At 41.8% G+C, this 21,200-nt stretch overlaps 1 protein-coding gene across 3 annotated transcripts in view; it reads left to right on the forward strand.

The window, feature by feature from the left end:
* The window catches only part of LOC122806287 (probable E3 ubiquitin-protein ligase makorin-2), a 981,697-nt gene that overhangs the window by 100,673 nt on the left and 859,824 nt on the right, over positions 1-21,200 (forward strand). The window contains exon 1 of one of the 3 annotated variants that reach the window (XM_044076579.1): positions 5,717-5,925. The exons of the other annotated variants lie outside the window; for them this stretch is intronic. Coding sequence (XP_043932514.1) covers positions 5,882-5,925 — 44 coding nt within the window. The 5' untranslated portion in view covers positions 5,717-5,881. Of the gene's footprint in view, positions 1-5,716; positions 5,926-21,200 lie in introns of those variants that run through there. 3 annotated transcript variants of the gene reach the window in all.

Genomic DNA, 21,200 nt, shown 5'->3' on the forward strand with positions numbered 1-21,200 from the left:
GTAAAGTAAGGTGCATGCATTAGTATAGTAGTAAAAGGGAGCTGCAAAGCCCCCTTCACCTTAATGCTTGCTAACCCTGCTCTTTGCCTTACAAAAGTATTTTCTCTAATACTACCCCTATTGTGACGTCAGAATGTAGTGACCAGATTTATGGTTATGGGATTGTTGATGGAAACTTTCCTTTTTTTAATCCTTCTCTATCCCTTGTTTTGGGCTTTTAGTAACCTCTTTTTGAAATGGAAGCATCAATTCAGATGGCTACCTTTGGCAATCCCATCTGTTACTTCTACTTTGTGTTATGCAAGTAGAAATTAGCTGATGGCTATTATAGTTTTTGTTAAAATAAATGTTAAAGTCCCTTAAGTCCTTTTTCAAATGTTTAGGGGATACACTTAAATGCTTGAAGAGTTCCTTCATGTCTGGATCATTCTCTGCACCATGGAGTTTCTAGCGGAAACATTTTACTACATATGTAGCAGTAAAGAGCATAGGAAGTGCAAGGACAGAATGATGAAACTAAGGTAGCTGCAAAAGGTCTGATGGTGAGCAAGTTAAATGACCTTGAGCAAGAGGAGGTATGGTACGGCTGTGTGTGGGGTGTGGGTGTGAATTCTGTATTGCCCCTGAAACTTCAGAGTACAATTTTTTTTTTTCTTGGCTTTTCATTTCTGTAGGTACTGATTTCAGGGATCCCTTGTATCCTGGAAGGGCTGAACATAGTCCAGCAGGTGCGCAAAATATACAGCACAGTTCTAGGGTGCATATAAGTGTTGCTAGTACTCCGCTTAGCAATTGTCCAAACCCCTGTTCTCTAAAGTTGTACATCCTAGTGATCACCTGCTCCTGGCTCCACCTGCATGAGTGACTGCAGTTTGTGCAGCTTTGTTAGCTAGTCATGTGAGATTGAACTGACTTTTTTATTTATTTATTTTTGCAGCTCTCTGCCATGTTGATTTTAGCTGTGGTTAACTCTGCTACAGTGCATCCTTTCTGTCACTAGTTGCTTACTGCCCCATTACATTGTGTCCTTGATAGATCACTGCTGTTCTAGCCTTAGCTATATGGGACATCTGCCACAGACCAGACTACCAGATTTCAAAGATTTAGGGCACCTTCCATATACCCTAGTCATTGCCCTGCATGAGAGCAGGATAAAAGTAGAGGTTAGTGTGCCAAAACTTGAACTTGCCACTAATTGCACTCCTCTGCACACTTCAGGTGATGGATCACCTAGTACTTCAATAAGTACCCTTTTGGGGATTACCTTCCACATCAATTTTTGTAAAGGGTTTGCAGTCAAAGCATTGAGGCAATATCTGAGCATTTTAGTGGTAGTCAAACATTTTCCATCAGAGTTCTGGCTCCCTGAGGGGAAATCAGAATATTTAGATTTTGTGGTGTACTGTTGGGGGGCTTGTACTGTTTCGGACTTGACTCTAATCTCTTTTCAAATGCCTTTTCCCATTGTCTGTCCTGGGTCACTGTGGGGAGCCTCTTCATTTTTGTTGTGAAATGTGCCAATTTTGCGCAAGTCTGAGGCTGGACCAGTATGTTTGAGAATTTTACCTGAAAGTGTTTGTCAGGTGATAACGCCCACTCATCTAGGCTCTGTCAACCTGTGAGTCTCCACCTTTTATGGCTAAGACCATGGGCCTAGGTCCAGATAACTCTTGATCCCTCCCTGTGTCAAGAAAATCTGAGCCTTTGGCATTCACTCCAGCCATTTATGGCTGCCTGTACTGTGGCCATCTGTTCTCAGACTGCACATCTGTTATCCCTCTGGTGTGCTCCTTGGGTAGCCACTAAGGACAGAGGCAGGCATGTCATCTGAAGCTGTTCAGCTGCCCTTTTTGGGTTAGGGAGAATGGCACTTGCCAGCACTGTGGAATGAGGTGGGGGATGTTTCTCCACTAAGCCACTTTGAGAAACTTTATTCCAGTAGATGGGACCATTCCCTGAGCCTCTTTCTGAGGGGGGGTCTCCCAGAAAAACAGAACTAGACTATTACCCTTGTTGTTTTTAGAAAAAGGGTTTGCTTGGACCTTTTTAGTCTTTAAATGTTGAGTTCTTTCCTCCTTTTAAGAATCTCTTCTCTGATACTGACTACCCACCTGAGGGACAGGATTTAGACTGAGGTGGTCTATCATTTAGTCTCCTCAATGTGGAATCTTTCTGAGGAGCATTCTTCATTCTTGCAATAGCATCAGAAAGACAACTGTTAGAAGGGGAATCTGAAGCAGGAATCTGAAGCACCTGTTTCAGTGGGAACAAAGATTCATTATCTCAAGACTTGTTGCAGGTGGATTTTCCTCAACCTGCACCTTTTCCACATGTTGCCAACTTTAAAAACTGACTTTTTTTTTTACCAGTCAGCTGTTTGCCTGGTGGTCCGTTTCCTGCTCCTAGAAAGTTGATTATATTAGGCGACTCCGATATACTCATTCCTGTTTAACCTCTGGTTAGATCATACAGCAACGTGTCTGCCTGCTTCCATCAAACTCCTTAAGGCAGCCAACCCTATCCCTTCTGACAAACTGGGGAAAGGCCTTTGTAAATGGCATTTACTTCCACCCTAGCCTGAATAGTAAATGGTCAGGCTTGCATGTCTAAATTTCTACTGACTTGCTACTGACCAGATTTCAAAACTAAGTCACAGCTAACTAAGCACGTTTTGAAATGTGCTTATGACACTGCAGATGCTGTATCCAGACAGCTACCATAGTCTGAGATTTGCATGACTAGTCCAGTCTAGTTCTAGAATTTACCAAATGTCAAGTCTGGGATCCTGAATGCCCCCCTTGATAGTGTTTGATCTTTTCTCTGCTGAGAACCTTGAAGGGTTTGAAAGGGGTATGGTATTTCAGGGCGTTTCCCCAGAGATTTCAACTCTCCATTCCAAAATATAACTAACTTTTCTTCCAGCTCGGGCTCTTTCAGGAATAGCACAGGCAAGAAAATTTCAAACTTAGTGGCAGGGAGGTTCAAAGTAGCAAAGAGGAGTCTTCTCAAAGACCATTCAAGACCATGCACCAATTGTCCCACAGTGTTCCCCCACCCTACCCTGGCAATGTTGTAAACTATCCCAGATTATAGGCCTTCATTTTTTGTTTTTCTTTGGCACAACATGACCTTGGATTCTTTGGTGCTGATGCTCCAAAAACTAGCAATGAGATGGTCTTCCTTTCAAAGGGGTTCCTCTAAATCCACCCAATCAGACCTCCCTGTTCCTTCGTATGTTGAATCGGATGCTGTCTCCGGGAGGGGGTATAAAATTCATTTTCCTGACCCAAGAGGGAAAGGATATCTGTGAATCTGTCTGCTAAAGGAATGTTGAGACTCTGTTTAAACCTTTTGTATCAAAATTATTTCTTTGGTTCAAAGTGCTGTCGTCTCTTAACTTTGGAGTCCAGGCCCTCTGCTAATAAGACATCAACATATTGATCTGGATATAAATGTGGGAAAACTGGTCTGAACACTTTTTTAAAAACTAGTTATGGTAGCCTGGGATCTACCAACTGTTTAATCTGTTCCCCTAAGCTACCTACATTCCATCAGAGCAAACCCTTGTTGCGTACAAGCTGACCAGGACAGAACCTCCGATAATTTGAATCAGTCCTGCAGGAATTGCTAAATCAGTGAAGGGACTCCTTAAGTTGATCTATTGTGCCCCCATCTACAATGGGCAGTTAAATTATGCACCAAGACTCCTTGCAATGAGGCCCAGAAGACTGATTCCTTTTCATTCTTATCTGGAATGTTCTTGTACATTTTTCCACCCTTTTCTCTGACAAGGGGTCTTAACATACAGAAGAACTCCCCAGAGATGATTGCGATTACCTTTTGATCCAGGCAACAGTAGTTCTCACTTTTGAAAATGGTAAATAGTAATCCTCACAACCTTCTTTCACAGTGTGCATGTGCACAGGACAAGGGTAATTTTGATGCACCCCAACATTTGGTTTCATTTGGCTGCCTGAGTTATTGAACTTAACCTTGAGCTTTTGAGGACATGCAGTAGATATTAAATGAGGCACAAAAACTAAGACCATCATATGAGTAAGTAGAAAGTCTCTTCTAGCTGGTGCCAAACAAAGAACCAGGACCATTTTAAAGCTCAAATTCCTGTGATTCTTCAGGATTTGAGTTATCCTATGATCTCTTACTATTCTATCAAGATAATCTCAAAAAAAACTGCCATATTTGCATTTGGATTCCCCTTTTCTATCCAGCCTCAAGTCAAGCAGCATTTGAAAAGGGGTTTTACTCGTCTGCCCACCTAGAAAGGCAGGTGTCTCCTTTTGGATCTCAGTTTTTTTTTTTTTTTTCCCTCTTCTGGAAACCTGCTGGTTTCTTTTCTTTTGAACTTGGTCATGAGGCTGATTCAAAGTTCTTGCCTTGGAAAACCACATTGCTTTTTGCATTCACTTCTGCAAATCATACCAATCTCTCTCCCTCCCCCCTCCCTAAAAATAAGTATAAAGGATTGCTGTGTTCTCTAAGGTTTATACCAGATCAGGTTACTCACTTTACTCCTTTAAAAGACTACTCCAAAGCCTATAATTGTGCTCCATGAGACCCTGAGGTGGTTGGTCTCGCCCATGTATGACCCTTTAAAGATACCACTGCATATACAAAGTCTGTACTCCCATCTCCAGTCTGAGGTTCATGTTCCTGTTTGCTATGAATAGGTTTAGAAATTAAGTAAAAAGCATTTTGAAAGTCTGTTCTGTGGCATTTGCACTGTGTTTCAAGTTGTAATTAAATGGTATGAAATGTGACTTAAAACTGAGACAGCAGTGTATGCATGTAAAATCAAAGCAGTGACAGGAGCTTTAGGAAGAAAGAGGCCTCCCCAGTCTAACTTTACAGACTAGCACTAAATTATGGGATTCCTAGATGCTAGACTCCATGTGGTCACTCAGAAATTACATACAAAACTATTTAAAAACTGTAAATAGTCCCAGAGTGGTGGTAAAATGTAGGAAATGCCAAACAATGATGAAATAAACATTTAAGTCTGTAGGTGTGGTTCTCCTTTAACCATAAAGCATTTCTGAATTGCTGACTTACTGCTCTTTTTACCATGGATTTGTTAAAATCACAGACCCTTTCAATGTAGAACATAGAATTTAGCCTTGAGCAATCTGAGTTGTCTAAAATTTCATAAATGGCCAGATTTTTGCTCCCCTCCTTTTTCTTCCTCAAAATTGATGGTTTTCAGGCAAATTAGAAAATTAATGACCAAATGTCAAACAGCCAGACGCAGAGTTTCAAACTTTATTCTTTAGAAAATGCATGCTACTATAAAACCATCTTCAGCAACTAAGTTTATAAGAACACTTTTGGACTTTGCTACGTGCATAATTCTCGGCCTAAGAGGCATGCCCGAGGATTCCAGCATATCTTTTAGTCAAAAGGCCGTCTGCCCTCCTGCACCTCGTAGGCACTAACACCTCAATGGTTTAAACATCTACCAGTTACTGGTGTATGACGACAGAGTAGGACCAGAATGACGTCATCCCCATGATTCGACTGCCCGCTTATAGCTTTGAGCGCAGTGCTAGCAGGTGGTGGTGTACGGATCGCGGCAGCTGCACCCCGGAGGTTTGGACTACTCGCTGGGGGCGTGTGCCGGCCTGTGGTGATTTCAGGTTCTCCTCCCCCGAGGACTAGATATCTCGCTGGGAGGCTGTTCTCAGGGGAGGAGCGAAACTAGGACTTCTCGCTGGGAGGCCGTGCCGGTTTGACGTGTCAAGTTGGCTCCTCCCCAGAGGGATAAATATAACGGCCTCTCGAGCTGCAGATGCTGTTAAATTTCTAAACGAGTAGCTGGCCGATTAGATTCCGACGTCGCCATCCCACAGGCATCGTTGGAGTAATTATGGCCTCAGAATCAAGACATGAACAAGGTCGGATAAGGTGTAGGTATGTAAGTCCTGGACAGAAGTGTATGCTGGCCCTTTACTTGCAAATGAGTTGTGAACTGCCGTCCGTTTGGCCTTGAGTGCCGGCTTCTATCAGTGCGAGAGAAAAACGTAAACTGCCGAGACCACTTACAAATGTTGTGTACTTCTGTGTTGGGGGTGTGTATGGGGGGGGGTTTGCATTCCGATGCTGTGGCAGGTACTGCACTGTTTTTTGGCTAGGTGGTGTATTATAATCCTAATTGGTTGGTGGGTTCCTCCGTGAAATCCAACTGGTGCGTAAAATGTGGGTGAAACTATATACAAAACGAGGGGCAGGTTTGTGGGGAGATTTAAAGCCACATTCTTTTGGAATCTAAACACTTTCTAATGAGATTTTCCTAGCGAGTAGTAAATGTTAACTCTTCCAGCGTTGTAGACTAACTTAAGTTGGTTTGGATTCAGATCACTTCACAGAACTTGTGTTTAAATGACGCGCCGACTTTGTTTTCAAGGCTTGAACGTAGAGTGGGGGAGGGGGAAATGCAAACTTGGTGCAATTTGGCGTAATTTAAGTAGTTTGCGTAGGCGTAAACTGTCCTTTTTTTTCAGGGACGTCCTTGATTTATTTGGCTTTAAATCTGCACCCCCCTCCCCCCAACCTTACGAACTTAATTTTGAGAGAGGGTGGTTTATTTCCATCTACCAAATTCAGCTTGATAAATTTCCTCTACTTCAGAAACTGGATGCTAATTCAGAAGTTTAATAGTAATAATGTTTCGGCAATATCAACGATTCTACATTTGTCACTGTTTCTGGAGGTGAGAGAGGTTGAGACTTGGGTAAAAAAAAATTGCCCCTTTACACTCTTGCATTGAAGTAGCTAGACGTGGGTTAAGGGTCGCTGTAGCTCCTTGAAAAATCTTTGCAGTGCACAAATGCTTCATGCTACGTCAACCTTTTGATGTGAAGGTTTTATTTTCAAATGAATATATTGTATTGACTTAAATTAACCAGGTAATCCAAGACATACAAGTTCATAGGTAGGTACTAGGCTATTGGCCCTAGGGCCTATATAAGCCTAGCCAAAGGTACCCTGGCTTTTGCCACCCAAGAAAATGATTTTCCTGTGCCACTGTCTAGCAGAGCCACAGAAGTGATCCCCGGGGTGAATTTCCTATCTCCCATCCAATCAAGATTTTTCTTGAGTGCTAATGAGGAGCTTTGTTTTATATAGATAGGTAGTTTGTTCCAGAGTATGGGAAGTTTCTGGGACAGGAATCTATCCCTCCAGCATGTTCTGTTTATTGTGGTGACTAGGTTTAGGTCCCTAGAGTGTGTAGCTCATAGGGATTTGGGATATCTTTGTGTAGCATGTCTAAAAGCTCTGGGTTTGACATAGCTTTGTGTGTTGGGTAGAGATCACCTCTGAGTAGATGATATGCAATGGAGTAAAGCTGCAGTTTTTTGAGACTGTTTGCATAGGGCATCTCTTTGAGGCCGGTAATCCTCTTTGTGGGGTATTTCTGTGGCCTTTCCAGTTGTAGATGTCTTGTGAGGTACATACCAAAAGGGGCATTGTAGTCACTCATTAGACCCATTATAGAGGGGAACAATGACCTATTTTTTCCTGGATGAGAAACCTTTTGTGATGAGGTGCGCCACATAGAAAGATTTCCTGACTACTGTGGCAATGTGATTATCAGATAGACTTCTGTCCACCTGTGTCCCAAGGTCTCTTATCACACTTTTGGTGTTAAGTAGACTACCACCTATGTGGTAGTTCATGGGTACTGAGGTTTTTACCAAAAGGAATGACAATGCACTTTTTGGCATTGAGCTTGAGGCCATGGCTTTGACACCAGGCATCTGTCTCAGCAAGGCCCTTTTGTAGGATGTCCACATCTTTTGGAGTTTTGATTATGGCTCCTAGTTTGCAGTCATCTGCGAACTTCGTTAGCCAAAGACCTTCTGTGTTGGCCTGTACTTCAAGAAAAGTAGATACCAAACAGGAGAGGACCCAGGACTGAACCCTGTTGTACTCCACTTGTCACTGGTCTGAAGCTGGATTTGGCGTCTGCTACTTTCACAGTGTGGGCTCTGTCAGTGAGCCAGTTGGCAACCCATCTTGTGACAGGGATTTATACCTAGTTTAGTGAGTTTATCTATAGATCTCGCCAAGGCTTTTGACACCATCCCCCACTCTGGAATTGGGCTGTGTGAACCACCTTACCCTCATCTACGGCTTTGACTGCTTCAAAGAAGCCTATCAGGTTTAGGAGACGTGATCTGCCTTTTACAAACCCGAACTGGGTGGGGTCCTGAGTTTGAAGATTATCAATGTCATTGTTTATAAGTTCCATGATGCGCTCCATAGCCTTGCAGACCAGGCTCGTTAGGCTAATGGGGTAGTAGTTTCTGGGGTCTGTGGTGGCTCCCCCTTTGTGGAGTGGGATAGCTGTTGCTGTGTGCCATTCAGTGGGCACATAGCCTGAGGTGAGGCTATGATTGAACATGGTACTTGGGTGGGGTGCCAGTTCGTTCTGTAGTTCATGTAGAACACAGCCTGGGATGTCGTCGGGTCCCATGGGTGCTGTGTTGGCTTTGGATAGTGTTTTTTTTACCTGTGCAGCCTTGATTACAGGAACTTTGCATTCTTCTGGTATAGAGATGGGCCCTTTAGGGGATGACAGAGGGGTAAAGTTAGCACTGAACCTGTCTGCCAGGATGTTGGTAATATCCCTTGGTTCTATATATTTAGTGCCATTGTGCTGTAACTCAGAGCAGATCTGAGTGTTGCCATTGAGTTTCTTGACATGGCTATAGAATGCTTTGTGGTTGTCTTTAGAGTCAGTGGCAGTTTTGTTGTCATAACTAGCTTTGGAGGATTTTGAGGGATCTCCGCTTCTTACTGAAGCTGACCGGGGAGTTTCTCCAGTCATGGGAGTTTACTCTTTTTTTGCAACATTTTCTTCTGTTGTAGAGTTTGTTTATTGGCTTCTGTTTTTGGAGGATAGCATCTTGGTTCTGTTAGGGATTGCACGATCCGTGCACTCATGTAAGTGCTTGTAAAGTGCATTTATGTAGGATTCAGCAGTCATACCTCTATTGTCCGTCAGCATGGGTGTTGTGAAGTTTGCCACATCTGTCGAGTGTTAAGTTGGCTTTGGAGAAATTTTTTACTGTGGTTTCCCTAATGGGGGGTGGGGGGGGGATGTGGATGTCTGGGGTGATTAGCTTATGGTCGGATCTGACCAACGAGGAATTGACCTCTGATGTGGAGCACCAGTTGCTCATGTTGGTAATAACCAGGTCTAGGATATTGCTACCCCTGGTGGGGGTGTGGATAAATTTATCCATGGCATTGGAATTTATGAATTCCAGAAAACGTTGAGGACAAGAGTTGGTACAGGAGTAGTTTTCCCAGTTAATGGTAGGGTAGTTGATATCGCAAATTAGGGTGTTAGGTTGTACCCTAATATTTTCCAGTGTATTAAGAAATGAGGAGTGGGAATCCTGGGGCATGGTGGGGGATCTGTAGCAAGCTATAATTTGGATTGCGGTCTTGCCCAGAGTTAGTTGCACTTGGATAATCTCTGATGCATTATGCTGAGCAACTAGCCTGGAGGTGTGGATATTAATGAACAATGATCACGCCTCCACCTTTAGTGTTTCGGTCCAGGTTAGGTGGCCAAAAGGAGTGGTATGAATTATAGCCTGGTAATGCAGGGGTACTCTCAGGAGCATTGAACCAGGTCTCTGTCATTGCACAGATGTCTGTGTTCTCCATTTTAAGGAGTGCCTCGAGTGCATTTTGAGGTTTAGACTTCTAGCATTGAGTAGCAATACCCTCATTCTTCTTGCCTGTACCTGTTAGGGTGGTGAATTTGTCATTTGAACCTTGCCTAAATAAGGCACTATAGGGGTGGCTAGAGCATTAGCCAGTATCCGGAATCCCAGGGGTGACAGGTGCAGGCCATCTCTGGCAAAGCGTCGTGGCTTGTCAATCATGTCATCCCAGGCAGACAGATTCTGGATCCCCTTAGAATGACCCCAGAAGCTTAGCCAATTGTTGAAGTCAATCATTTTGTCCTTGTACTGTGGTATCATTCTAGGCAATGGCAGAATGCTACTCAGGGCTAGGGTCATACCTTCCTGGGCTACAACATCGGACTGCTCCTCCATATTTCGGGCTATATCTGGGATGGGATGTAATCTAATACTGTTAAACTGATTTCTTAAGCAAATGAGAGTAATGCAAAGAGGAGACTTGATTAGAATATTAAAAAAAAAGTGCATACTATACTATTAAATGGATTTCAGTCATGACAGTTGTAATGAACAGAAAAATCTGTTAACCAGTTTACTGTGTAATTTAATCCTGACTTGTGCTCAGGACTAACTTTAACCTGTGGAACTTGTTTAACTTGCTTACTTATGTAATCTCTGTAAATAATCTGTAATGTGTAATGCTGTATCTGCTTACCCTTGGAGCTTTTCTCCCCGGGCCTCCGCTGAAAATGGACATGCATCCAGTCGGACTATCCCGGTCAACAAATGTAAAATAAAATAAAAATAAACTTGAAGTTCATAGATAAATAGGCTGTTTGTAATTTACAAGCCTTTCAATAACCAGAGTTCTGAATCAAACTCTGTACCTTGTGTCTGTGAGATAAAGATCTTTACCATTATGCCAAACACCTCTGGTACATATGAGGTTTGAGGGGTTTAATGTGTAATGTTTTGGGGAAAACAGTGCCATTCTGAGGTTGAATTGAATTTCTGATGGGCAGTTTTAGAAGTCTAAGTTGTGCTTAAGGCTTAAGAGGTGAAAGAACAAAGGCAACTTGAGTCTCTTGGTGACTCTTCATGCTAAAACTTTGAAACGTCTGTTTATATGGTCTTTTTTTTAGTTTGCTGACCTGGTGAGTTGTGTGGTTCAGACCCTTCCTTTTCATCCACTACTTGGTCTTGCAAGGCCAGGGTTATGCGAGTATAGTACTATTTGGTGTAGTTTAGCCAGTGATCTCATTTCAAGGTGGTAGGAAATGAGCAAATCCACTAACACTCTCATAGCCAGGAGCAGTGAGGTAGTCTTGGTGACTTTCTTCCTTTTAGGTCTGAAGCCACATCAGCGCTTTATATTTATGGGGAGTGCTGCTTTAACAGCCACTTAATGAAAACTGAAACACGTTCATATTTTCTGCATTATGTGTTTTCTAATTTTTCATACCCCAAAGTGGTCTGAAATGAGACTGCTGTGCTGCATGATTTTGTTTTTTAGGTGAAGGCTTCTGCTTTCCTGTTTTTAGGAGCAGACAGCCCCATGGAGGGGGGGCATTTACCATGGCAGTCCTTTTTCCCTAGCTTGGACTGCTGTATTTCTTGCGCTGACTCAGCATCGTACCCCTTTTTCATTACTTGGCCAGTAGTAAATGTCAAAGGAAGCAGTTTCTGGTACTGCATTTTTAAGGAACATATGCAGTTAAGAGTGCGAAATCTGCGACTCTGACACAGGTTTGTTGTACTTGCAGACTGACACTAGTTTAAAACTTTGAACATTCCACACTCCCACCCCCTCATTCACTTGCTTCAAATTCTGTATATAAGTAACTGGTGCAATAAGAGTAGCTTGCACTTTTACATAAAATGCAGTGTAGAAATATGGCAATATTTTAGTTTAGATTGCACCAATCCTGTAGGGTGGATCACACAATGTTGTCATACCCCTTCAGTGACGAGCTGAGATGTTATGCCCACTTAAACACGCTGCAGTTAAACACTTAATGATTGGTTACAAATAGCTTTATACTAGGGTTTTACAGACCTGTTTGCTGAATTGTTTCCTGTTATTTTATTTATTTTATTTTACATTTGTTGACCGGGCTAGTCTGGCTGGATACATGTCCATTTTCAGTAGAGGCCCGAGGAGAAAAGCTCCACTAAATACTAAGTACATTAACAAATAATCATTACTGTTAAGAAATATCAAAAATTGGAAGTCATAACACACAGAATCCCAGATACTTTCAAAGAGAAACAAGTTTACAATAAGCAGTTCATTACATATTGGCAATTATACATAAAATGTACATAGTTAGATTAGAGCAGTAAAAGGAGGAGAAATCAGACCGGTAGTGATGTGAAGAGTGAAGGAGAAATATAGTATGAGAAAAAGGTTAGTCAGGTGTACTGCAGGAACAAAGCCAATGATTGAAGTAGTACAGTTTAATTTTCTGTTTGAATTGTGGTAGGGATGTAGTCAGTTATGTCACTAGGTAAGAGATTCCAGCTTCTACCTATAGTGTTAGTGAATAGAGAACCACCTGCTGTGTTTGCCTTTATTGATTTTGCCATGAGTTTACTAGAGGAGCGAAGTGAGTTAAGATTGTTGTAAGGGATTAGAAGTTGAGAGAGTATTGGGGTGTTGTCAGGTAGGTGTAATATGTTGTGGGCTATAGTGAGTTGAGGAATTTTTAGGTAGTTTTGAAATTCGAGCCAGCCAAGTTTTAGATTTATACAATGGTGGGTCCTAAAGGGGTTACTAGTGGCGAAGCGAGCTATGTTATTATAGCAAGTTGCAAGTTTGTTAAGACTGTTTTTCTTGAGGTTAGTATAAATGGGGGAAGCATATTGGAGAGTAGATAGGAGATGAGATTGTGCAATTTTGGTTCTTGTTGCTGGGGTTAGAAAAGGTTTGATACGATATAGGGATCCAATTTTTCTATTAACAACCTTGATGGTGTTGTTAATGTGCTGATCGAAGGAAAGATTATTGTCAATGGTTATTCCTAGAAGTTTAGTAGTTGGATCAGGTGAGATGATAGTGCCATTATTAGAAGAAATGGTAAAGTTTAAAGGGGGGGACAGAGTGGTGGGGGAGAAGAGGAGGAGTTTAGTTTTTTTTTGCATTTAGTAGGAGAAACAGTCTAGAAAACCAAGTTTCTACTGAGTTAAAGGTATTTTGGGTCAATGAGCTCAGTTCAGTAGAGGAAGGTGCCAAGCAGATAAGGGTAGAATCATCTGCATATTGTATGCAGGTAGCTTGTGGGATAGCAGTCTGAAGATCGTTAAAGAGGGAGAACAGAAGTGGACCCAGGATGGAGCCCTGGGGAACTCAGATGGAAATGGGCAAGAGAGATGAGATATGGTTTTCCCATATTACTGCTTGTTGTCTGTTAAGATAAGATTTAAACCAATTAGTGGCTAGTTTATCACAAGGGAGAGATTCGGAATGTTAATTAAGAGAGAGTGGTTGACCATGTCGAAAGCTTTTGAGAGATCGATGAAAAGAGCGGAAGAGAGAGTATTGTTTCGATTTTTGTTAGTATCTACAAAGGATAGAAGGGCAGTGGTGGTACTGTGATGGGCTCTGAAACCATGCTGGCAGTTTGCTATGCTGTGAAGAGAGGTGGTGTACAAGTTGCTGATGGATACATTTTTCCATGATTTTTGCTAGGGGTGAAAGAAGGGCAATTGGTCTAAAGTTTGAAAGGTCAAGGGAGTTACCACCTTTATGCAGTGGGATAATATAGGAGACTTTCCAGATATCAGGGATGGTTCCTTCTTGGATAGTTCTGTTGATAAGTAAGGATATAGGATATGCAATTTCTTTGGCAGCTTTCTGAAGGAAAAGAGAAGGGAGCTTGTCAGCAGAAGAGGTACAGGGTTTCAGTTTGTGAATGAGTTTGTAGATGAAAGAGGTAGATATAGGTTTTAGAGAGAAGTTGAAGGAAGAGGTAGTTATGTTAGATGGTATGTGAGAGATGTTAGGGTTCATTTGTTTGGCTAGGGTTTGAATAGTTTCAGAGAAAAAAAGAGTTGAAAGCATTAGCAGTCTGGAGAGGGGTTTCTGGGTCAGCATTTAGTGGGGAAGGAGTTTTAGCAGTTCCTGGGGAAAGAAGTCTATTTACTGATGACCAGAACTGTTTAGGGTTGTTAATATGAGTTTCCTGAAGGTTACAGTAGAAGTTTTTCTTGTCAGATTATTGATTTTTTCGCTAAATTTCGAAGCTGGCGGAAGTTAACTAAATCAGGGTTTTGTTTATTGCATCTCCATTTTGTCCATGCTTTGTTTCTAGCAAGCATGAGTTTTTTAGTATTGGTCTGTCTGGAAATTGTCAGTATATGTATTTTGCTGAATTCACTAGTTGCTTTTAACCTTTAACCTCCCCAGTTGTCTGTTGGTCATGCCTGATGAGAGTTGTGCTCAAGCTGAACCGCCACTACTATATTTGGATGGCACTAGGAATGAAGGTCTGGTGGCACAATGCCAGGGTAATCCTATGGGCTAGGCTTGTAGAGGCTCCAGGGCCATTAGCCTAGTACACACCTATGATTATACTACTGAAGTCCTGCCTTTTACTTGTGTACATCACAAGGTGCTATCCTTCATTTTAAGCTTTCTAACCTCCCCATGTCATGGAAATATCAAATTAAAATACCTCTCCAAACAGAATGTTGGAGGTGTTGGATTCGAATTACAAAGGAGAGCGGATTATGTTCCTTTAATATTTCTATTCTGTACTTGCGTATTGTCGCAACCACATTCCAAAAGGTAAAAATATATTTTCTTCAAGTTGGACTTTGCTGGGCGAATGAACTGTCATTCTTATCTTTTCACTGAAAAGACTTACTTTTTTTTTCCCCCACATCTGATCACAAAATATAATTTCCTGTTAACTAAATAGTCTGAATCATTTGAAGTTTGTTTACAATCGATAGAACATACTACGAGGGCTTATAAGGCAAGGGTTACATTACAAACATGTCAACATTTAAACCTGATGGCTCACATATAGAGCAGTGGGTCATGGGATGAAGGGGCCGTGTTTATAATTTGTAAAAAGGTGAAGTTGTGTTAGATTATCCACCGCAGTGAAACCAGCCATAATTGTGAACAAAGCAGATTGCCTATCTTATTTGTTCTTCATTTAACAGTAATGTTAACTGTCAGAAATGGGTACCACTCAACACTTCATGGTGAAGGGTTGTTAGTATACTGATTACTGTAGCAGTTTTTGAATGAAAAAAGTAGAAATCGTGAAAGCATTTTAAAAGTGCACACTTTCACTGAAAGGGAGAGAATGAAAGTTGATTCATACGGCAAAGTATGAGCTGAACGTGGTTGCGATAATACGCAAGTACCTTCTATTCTCCCATTTTAACAGCTAACCCTTCTAGCAAACACAACTCTTTGGGGAGTTAAGCATGTTGCTATGTCTGTAATGGGTCCATCTTGACGGTGCTTTACAGGGTTTAATGCATTTATACCACTGTTAAAACTGCACTGAATTGATTCAATTTGCCACTTATTTGACCCTGCGCACTGGCGTGGAGGCCAGGAATCCTTGCAGTCTAAAATGAAGCATTGCCAGAAAAACTAATTGTACTGATGAGAAAATTGGGAGTTTCCATGAACTTTTTGTGGGCTTTGTTAAAGGGAAAGGCAAGTAGTTTGTGATGAGGGAAAACCACTTGTGGTCTGTCAGTATTTATATCTGAAAAATCTAAGCTTGAAACACTTGTCTTTTCTTTGGACTCTGAGGTCTAGTACTAGATTACACCTCACCTGAGGTGTGGGTGGTCATCTACTGATGGGCTACACTTAAATACCCAGTTTTATTCTATGACCTAAGCTAATTACTCAGTATAGTCTACAAGATGTCAAACAAAGCAAATTAAAGATTACATAAAAAGTAGTCAAAGTATTTGTACAAATTTCCTTTATTGCTTGGCGCTCGCTAAGTGTTGTCTATTGACTGACATGAACCCAACTACATGTGGCTTTTGTTGCCCAGGAAATGAATGTGCCTGGGAGCAGCTCTTGCCCCTTTGAGAAATGAATGGACCAATGGATCTTGGAGGGGGATTCTTGTTTTGCATGGAGAGGTACCAAAACATTCTTTGGCTTAATCTTGCATTTCTTGTGGTCACCCCACACTTTGGTTGCATTTGCCTTAACTGCACTACCAAAGACCTCTTTCTCTTGAGACTAAATCTCTGCACTGATCTGTCTTCAAATTCAAAGCCCCCCACACACACACACACATGTCCACATCTCTGGTCTTGCTGCTTTCTCAGTGAAGTCTGGCACCACTGCATCACCTAGGTGTATGTCTGTCTCCCCTCTTAAGAATTTTTTCTTACAAGGTTGTCCACTCTTATCTTAAGGACAATGGTTAACGCATTGGATCCAAAGATTAGTGCATGTATTAAGAAAAACAAAAAAAAAAAAAAAACAATGGTTGTTGCAAAAGGCTGCATTAAATGGCAGTATTTGTTGGTGCCCTCTTGTGTGGAAGTAGATGGGGAGACACAGTAATTGAGTGTGCTGCAAGTCTATCAAATTAAGACACTACTTTGTGTTCTTAAACCTTGAATGTACTGGGGATAATCTGCTGGTGTGTGCTCTGTTAAGCAATGTTCATCACAGATGTTCTACAACATTACCTGCATTTCTTAATCTTCTGGGTGTTGATCTGAAATGCCCGTTAATATCTACAAAATTGGTAATTTGGATTCCAGTCACTTGCAGTATTGATGCTCTTTTGAAATAGACTTATCAGAATTGATATTCACTGACAACTGTATTGACAGCCCCCCTCGGCTTTACATCTCCTTAATGGATAATGAAAGCTGCAGAACCCAGTACTTCTAAGGATTTACTTGAAAGGAAGTCATACCCACACTTCAGTTTTACTTGGCCAAAAAGGTGTTTCCTGAGGGCATGTTTGAGGAAAGTCTTTTGAATATAAGCCGACCCTTTTAACTGGATTCCCCAGTTTATCCACTTTCCAGCATATTTTCTGTCTTAAGGTTGGTAGACATTTCACTTGTAGATGTTTAGTAGTGGTGCTGCAGTAGTGTTGTCTCACAGCAAGACGTTGTCGCGTTCGATTCTCGGCTAGAGCGTCTTCTGTGTGGAGGCATGCGTGAATGGGCGTGCCTTCGTTGAAGGTTGTGTCAGGGCTGGTAACTCTGCATGTAAAAATCCACTACCAAACATTAGTGGACCGGAGTTCCGCTGTGGCAACCCATAAGCCGAAAGACGCAACAACCTGTTTAGTAGGGACTCTTGCGCATTTATGAAAAGTCCACCATGCAATAACAAAAGCTCCCCTTAAACTGACATTGAAATATTTAACCAGCTGTCTGCTTCGGCGTTGATACCATTTTACCAGGTATTTCCTGCATGTAGTTTGATGCTGAAGTTGCCAGAGGTTGGGTAACTGATCACAAGCAATCCAACAGAGTGGGGGTTAAAATATTTACTTTGTTAAAATCTGAAGGCCGTTTAATAGTTCAGACTTCAGATAAGATTTATATTGCTTAATTTTTATTTGACATCGACCTAATGGTGAACTCTGATTCTGATCTTGGTTTAAATAAAAAGTGGGTTAGTTGGTGATTCTGCACCAGAATTTTTCTAGCTAGTCCTTACAAATTTTAGTTAACTGCGAAGTGTTTCTGATGAAATTCTGTTAAAAATGTTAATGTCAAAATAAGTTTAAAAAGCATGTTGAATCTTACTTTTTAGTGTAAGAAAACCTTTGCCTTGAAGCACAGAACATCTGCTTGCGAGTACCTGTTTTTAGTGACCATTTCTCTTCTGATCATGGTTGAAATAACTTAAAATTTCCTTCAGTATGCAGAAGGTCTGTGCAAAACCTGAACTAACATCCCTTGCCACGGACATTGACTTTATGCTGTTGATACTGGGGGCTTTGGCTAACTTTCGAAAAACAAAACCATAGTGCATGCACATGCTCCCAACACTTTTAATTGGTAGGCAATTATAAAGCAGTTGTGAAAAGCTAATTACCTACAGTAGGTTGGCTGACTCGTTGGTACATCCAAGCGCAGTAGTGCTGACAGAGTAAGGCGGTGGCAGCTGCTCTAGTTGTACTTTGTGCTGCGTAAATTTTATAAGGTAATGCATCGGCCATGGTAAAAGTGCTTTCATTGGCTGTGGTTTACCTATTTGTAAAATTAAACTTGTTACATGGCTGCTATTTGGCTACTTGTATATGGAGCCCAAAGTACACTTCATACAAGAATAAATTTCTTGTTTAACTGAGCCCTGTAATACCAACTTGAAGTGTCACGAGTAAGCAAAGCTGTCAGAGTAATTCTGGCAGAGATTAAAACTTAGATTTTAGACAACTGCTTCACTCGTAGCAAAACATGCTGAATATAATTTCAAAATGGGATTGCTGTGTGCAGTGAAAAAGCTGTTAATGAAGACTTTAAGAGAAGGGGGCTAAAGACATGATTAAGTTGAAGTTTGGCACTTTGTTCCTGTTGTATAAACTGATCTCACCACCTTTGCTGAAACTTGATTCAGCTGCGGTGGTGGCTAGACAGACTTCTATTGCAGCATGTATTGTCCTAACAGGTGTTGGTGGTTCAGGACGACTCTTGTGTTGTGCATCTGATTTTCAACTTTGCCAGATTGCTTGCAGCAGATGCCTCTTACATTGTGTATAATGTGAAACGCACTAAGCTTATAAACTAGTCTCTAGTGTTTTGTATTCGGGAGAGGGTCCTTAACATGAAGGATTGTTACAAATGTGGGGTAAGGAAATATTTGAAAGACTGTAGTTGTGTTGCAGATGTCCAACCTGTAGATCTGCAAATGCTGTTTACATAACTTGGTGTGAAGGCATATGTTGGGGAACAATAATAATGGTTGCACTTTAGAACATGAGGGGATGTAAGAAATGGAATGTTGAAATGAATAGGAGGGGTCTTTTTTTTTAAGGATGATTAAGAAATGATGGCCTTTTATAATAGTGTGTAAATGCTGGGTGTCTGCACCCCCCCCCCCCCCATAAGGATGGTTAAACCAAAGTGTCAGCAATTTCAGAAACTTTAATGCTGGTACATCCTCCTGATAAATGGTATAGTCCATTAAGGTCGAGGGTTCTTAAAAATCATTTTTGAGGCCTGTGCTAAGGGATAGTTGGCTTGTTTGCCATGAGTGATGTCTTAAAGGTTTTTGATATGAAGTCTGCAATGGGCTGGAAATTGTTGGATTCTGTAGAGGTACCACTTTCAAGCAGTGGTATTGTGGTGATTAGTATGATCTCCTCCGATTACTGTGACATTGCTCACACAGAATGAAAACGTCACTTGTTGCTAGGTTATGTGAAAGTGCAGTGTTAACATGCATGCTTTAAGTCTGAAATGGTTCAAGAAAAACAAGGTGAGATGACTCTATTTTTCCCCCTCACTGTTCTGTGTGCATCCTCCATTCACTGGATACTCATAATAAAATTCTCCTTTAATCCTGTGTGTGGGAATACATTCAGGTTGTAAAAATAGCTGCAGCTACAGGTTAAACTACATAGTTTGAAGGATTACTGGTAGTCAAGTGTTCTGCATTTGTCGCTTCCGTCTGGCTGCAGTTAAATGATGCACAGCTCTGCAACAAATTGAACTTCTGCTTCTCAGTGTAGTATGAACTGCATTGTTGCTACAGAAGACTAGTGCCCCCAACATGGCACCCTCTGATGCCAGCAGCTTGTCTGGAGCTTTTGTTCCACACTGAGCATGTTTCCTGGAGAAAGTTCTGCAGTTCTTCGGCATTTTCCTCGAACAATCTAATCGGTGTGGAAGAGAACAGGAGGTTTTTGTAGTTTTTACTAGGCTACCTACCTGGAGGTCATTTTAAGCCTAGGTGTTTTTGCCCAATGTAATAGAGTAGAAGTACTAGTCGGTCCCCATGATTGTGTTTAGTGATGACTGCCCATGTCCAGGAGGGTTGTGGATGCTAACCCCAGAAGAATTTATGGTGCCCCATTCACTCATCCAGGTTCCTCCTGAACACTGCTTTCACATGAATTGGTAGCTTGTTCCAAAGATGTGGCAGTCAGAGATAAATGTCCCTCCAGCATGTCCTGTTTTAAGTCAGGCTATAAAGTCCTTAGAGCAGGTAGCCCTAGACCCATTTTGATTTACGGATATGCAGAAAGTTCATTAGGTTTGGGTCTTGGGTTGCTCTGCAGGCCAGATGAAAGTCTCCCTTAAGTCATCTATACGATATGGAGCATCTACTTTTGGCTGTTCCTGTTGGGGGTCTCCACAGCGGATAATCTGTTTCCATTTCTTCTGTCCTCCATCTTGCTTTCACACAAACCACCTTACATGTCCTCTCACCACTTCATAAACCTTATCTTGGGTCTTCCTGTTATGAGGCAGCTCCATCCTTTTCCCAGTGTGCAATATGGAGTATAGTGATAGGATTTTAGTTGATCTGTGTAAGATATGCTGGAGACCTGTAATCTTTGTTGGAAATAACTGTGGTCTCTTAATTGCTGTAGGTGCTTAGTACAGTACATACTGAATGGAGCGCATTGTACTCTCTGGGCCAGATAAGTGCAGTTTATGGGAGGGGGGATTATAACTTTTGCTGTCGGGGTGATGCCTTTACTAATTGAGCTATGTGGAAAGCTTTCCTTACAATGGTAGACATAGTGGTCAAAGTTAAGCTTGTGGTCAACCTGTACTCTACCCATGAAATGAGGGACCTGGGATCAATGTTTTGATTAGTGTGAAGGGACATTGTGCCAAAGAGAGTGATGCATTTCTTTGCATTCAGTTTGAGACCTTGACAATTACACCAGTCGTTGATCTGTGCGAGACCTTCTGGAGTATATTGACTTCATTTGGTGATTGTGATTGCACCTAGTTTGCAGTAGTTTGCAAACTTGGTCAGCCGCAACCCTTTGCTTTTGACCTGAATGTCTAAGTATATGCCAAACAGTAGGCGTCCCACCACTGACCTCTGGCACTCTGTTGGTAACAGGTCTGCTGGTTTATGTGGAGTCGCCCACTTTGTTGCAAGATGAGTTACCAATTGACTCAAACCGGACACCATCAAAGGGGTTTACATTGTTTGCCGAAAGTCTTTGCCAAGTCGAGGTATGCTGTGTGCACAGATTTGCTCTCCTCAGTGGCCTTGGTCACACTTTCAAAGAAATCCACCAGGTTTTAACAGGCAGGATCTGCCCTTCATGAAGCTGAATTGGGTAGGATCCAGGGTTTGGAGGTCACCTATGTCTGGGGTCTATAGTGATGCGTTCTATGGCCTTGCAGATGAGGCTGGTCAGGCTTATGGGTCTGTAATTGCCAGGGGCTGTTGCTAGGCCACCTTTGTGGACGGGAGTAACTAGCTCTTCTCCATTTTGCAGGAACAAAACCTGTTAGGCTATGATTGAAAAGGGTACTTGTGATGCTTGTTCATGTTTTAGCGTGCCCAGAAGACTGGGATGTTATCTGGTCCCATTAAAGGCA

Source organism: Protopterus annectens, chromosome 7.part0 (assembly GCF_019279795.1).
Source record: "Protopterus annectens isolate FY-2018-M chromosome 7.part0, PAN1.0, whole genome shotgun sequence".
Taxonomy (NCBI): Eukaryota; Metazoa; Chordata; order Ceratodontiformes; family Protopteridae; genus Protopterus; species Protopterus annectens.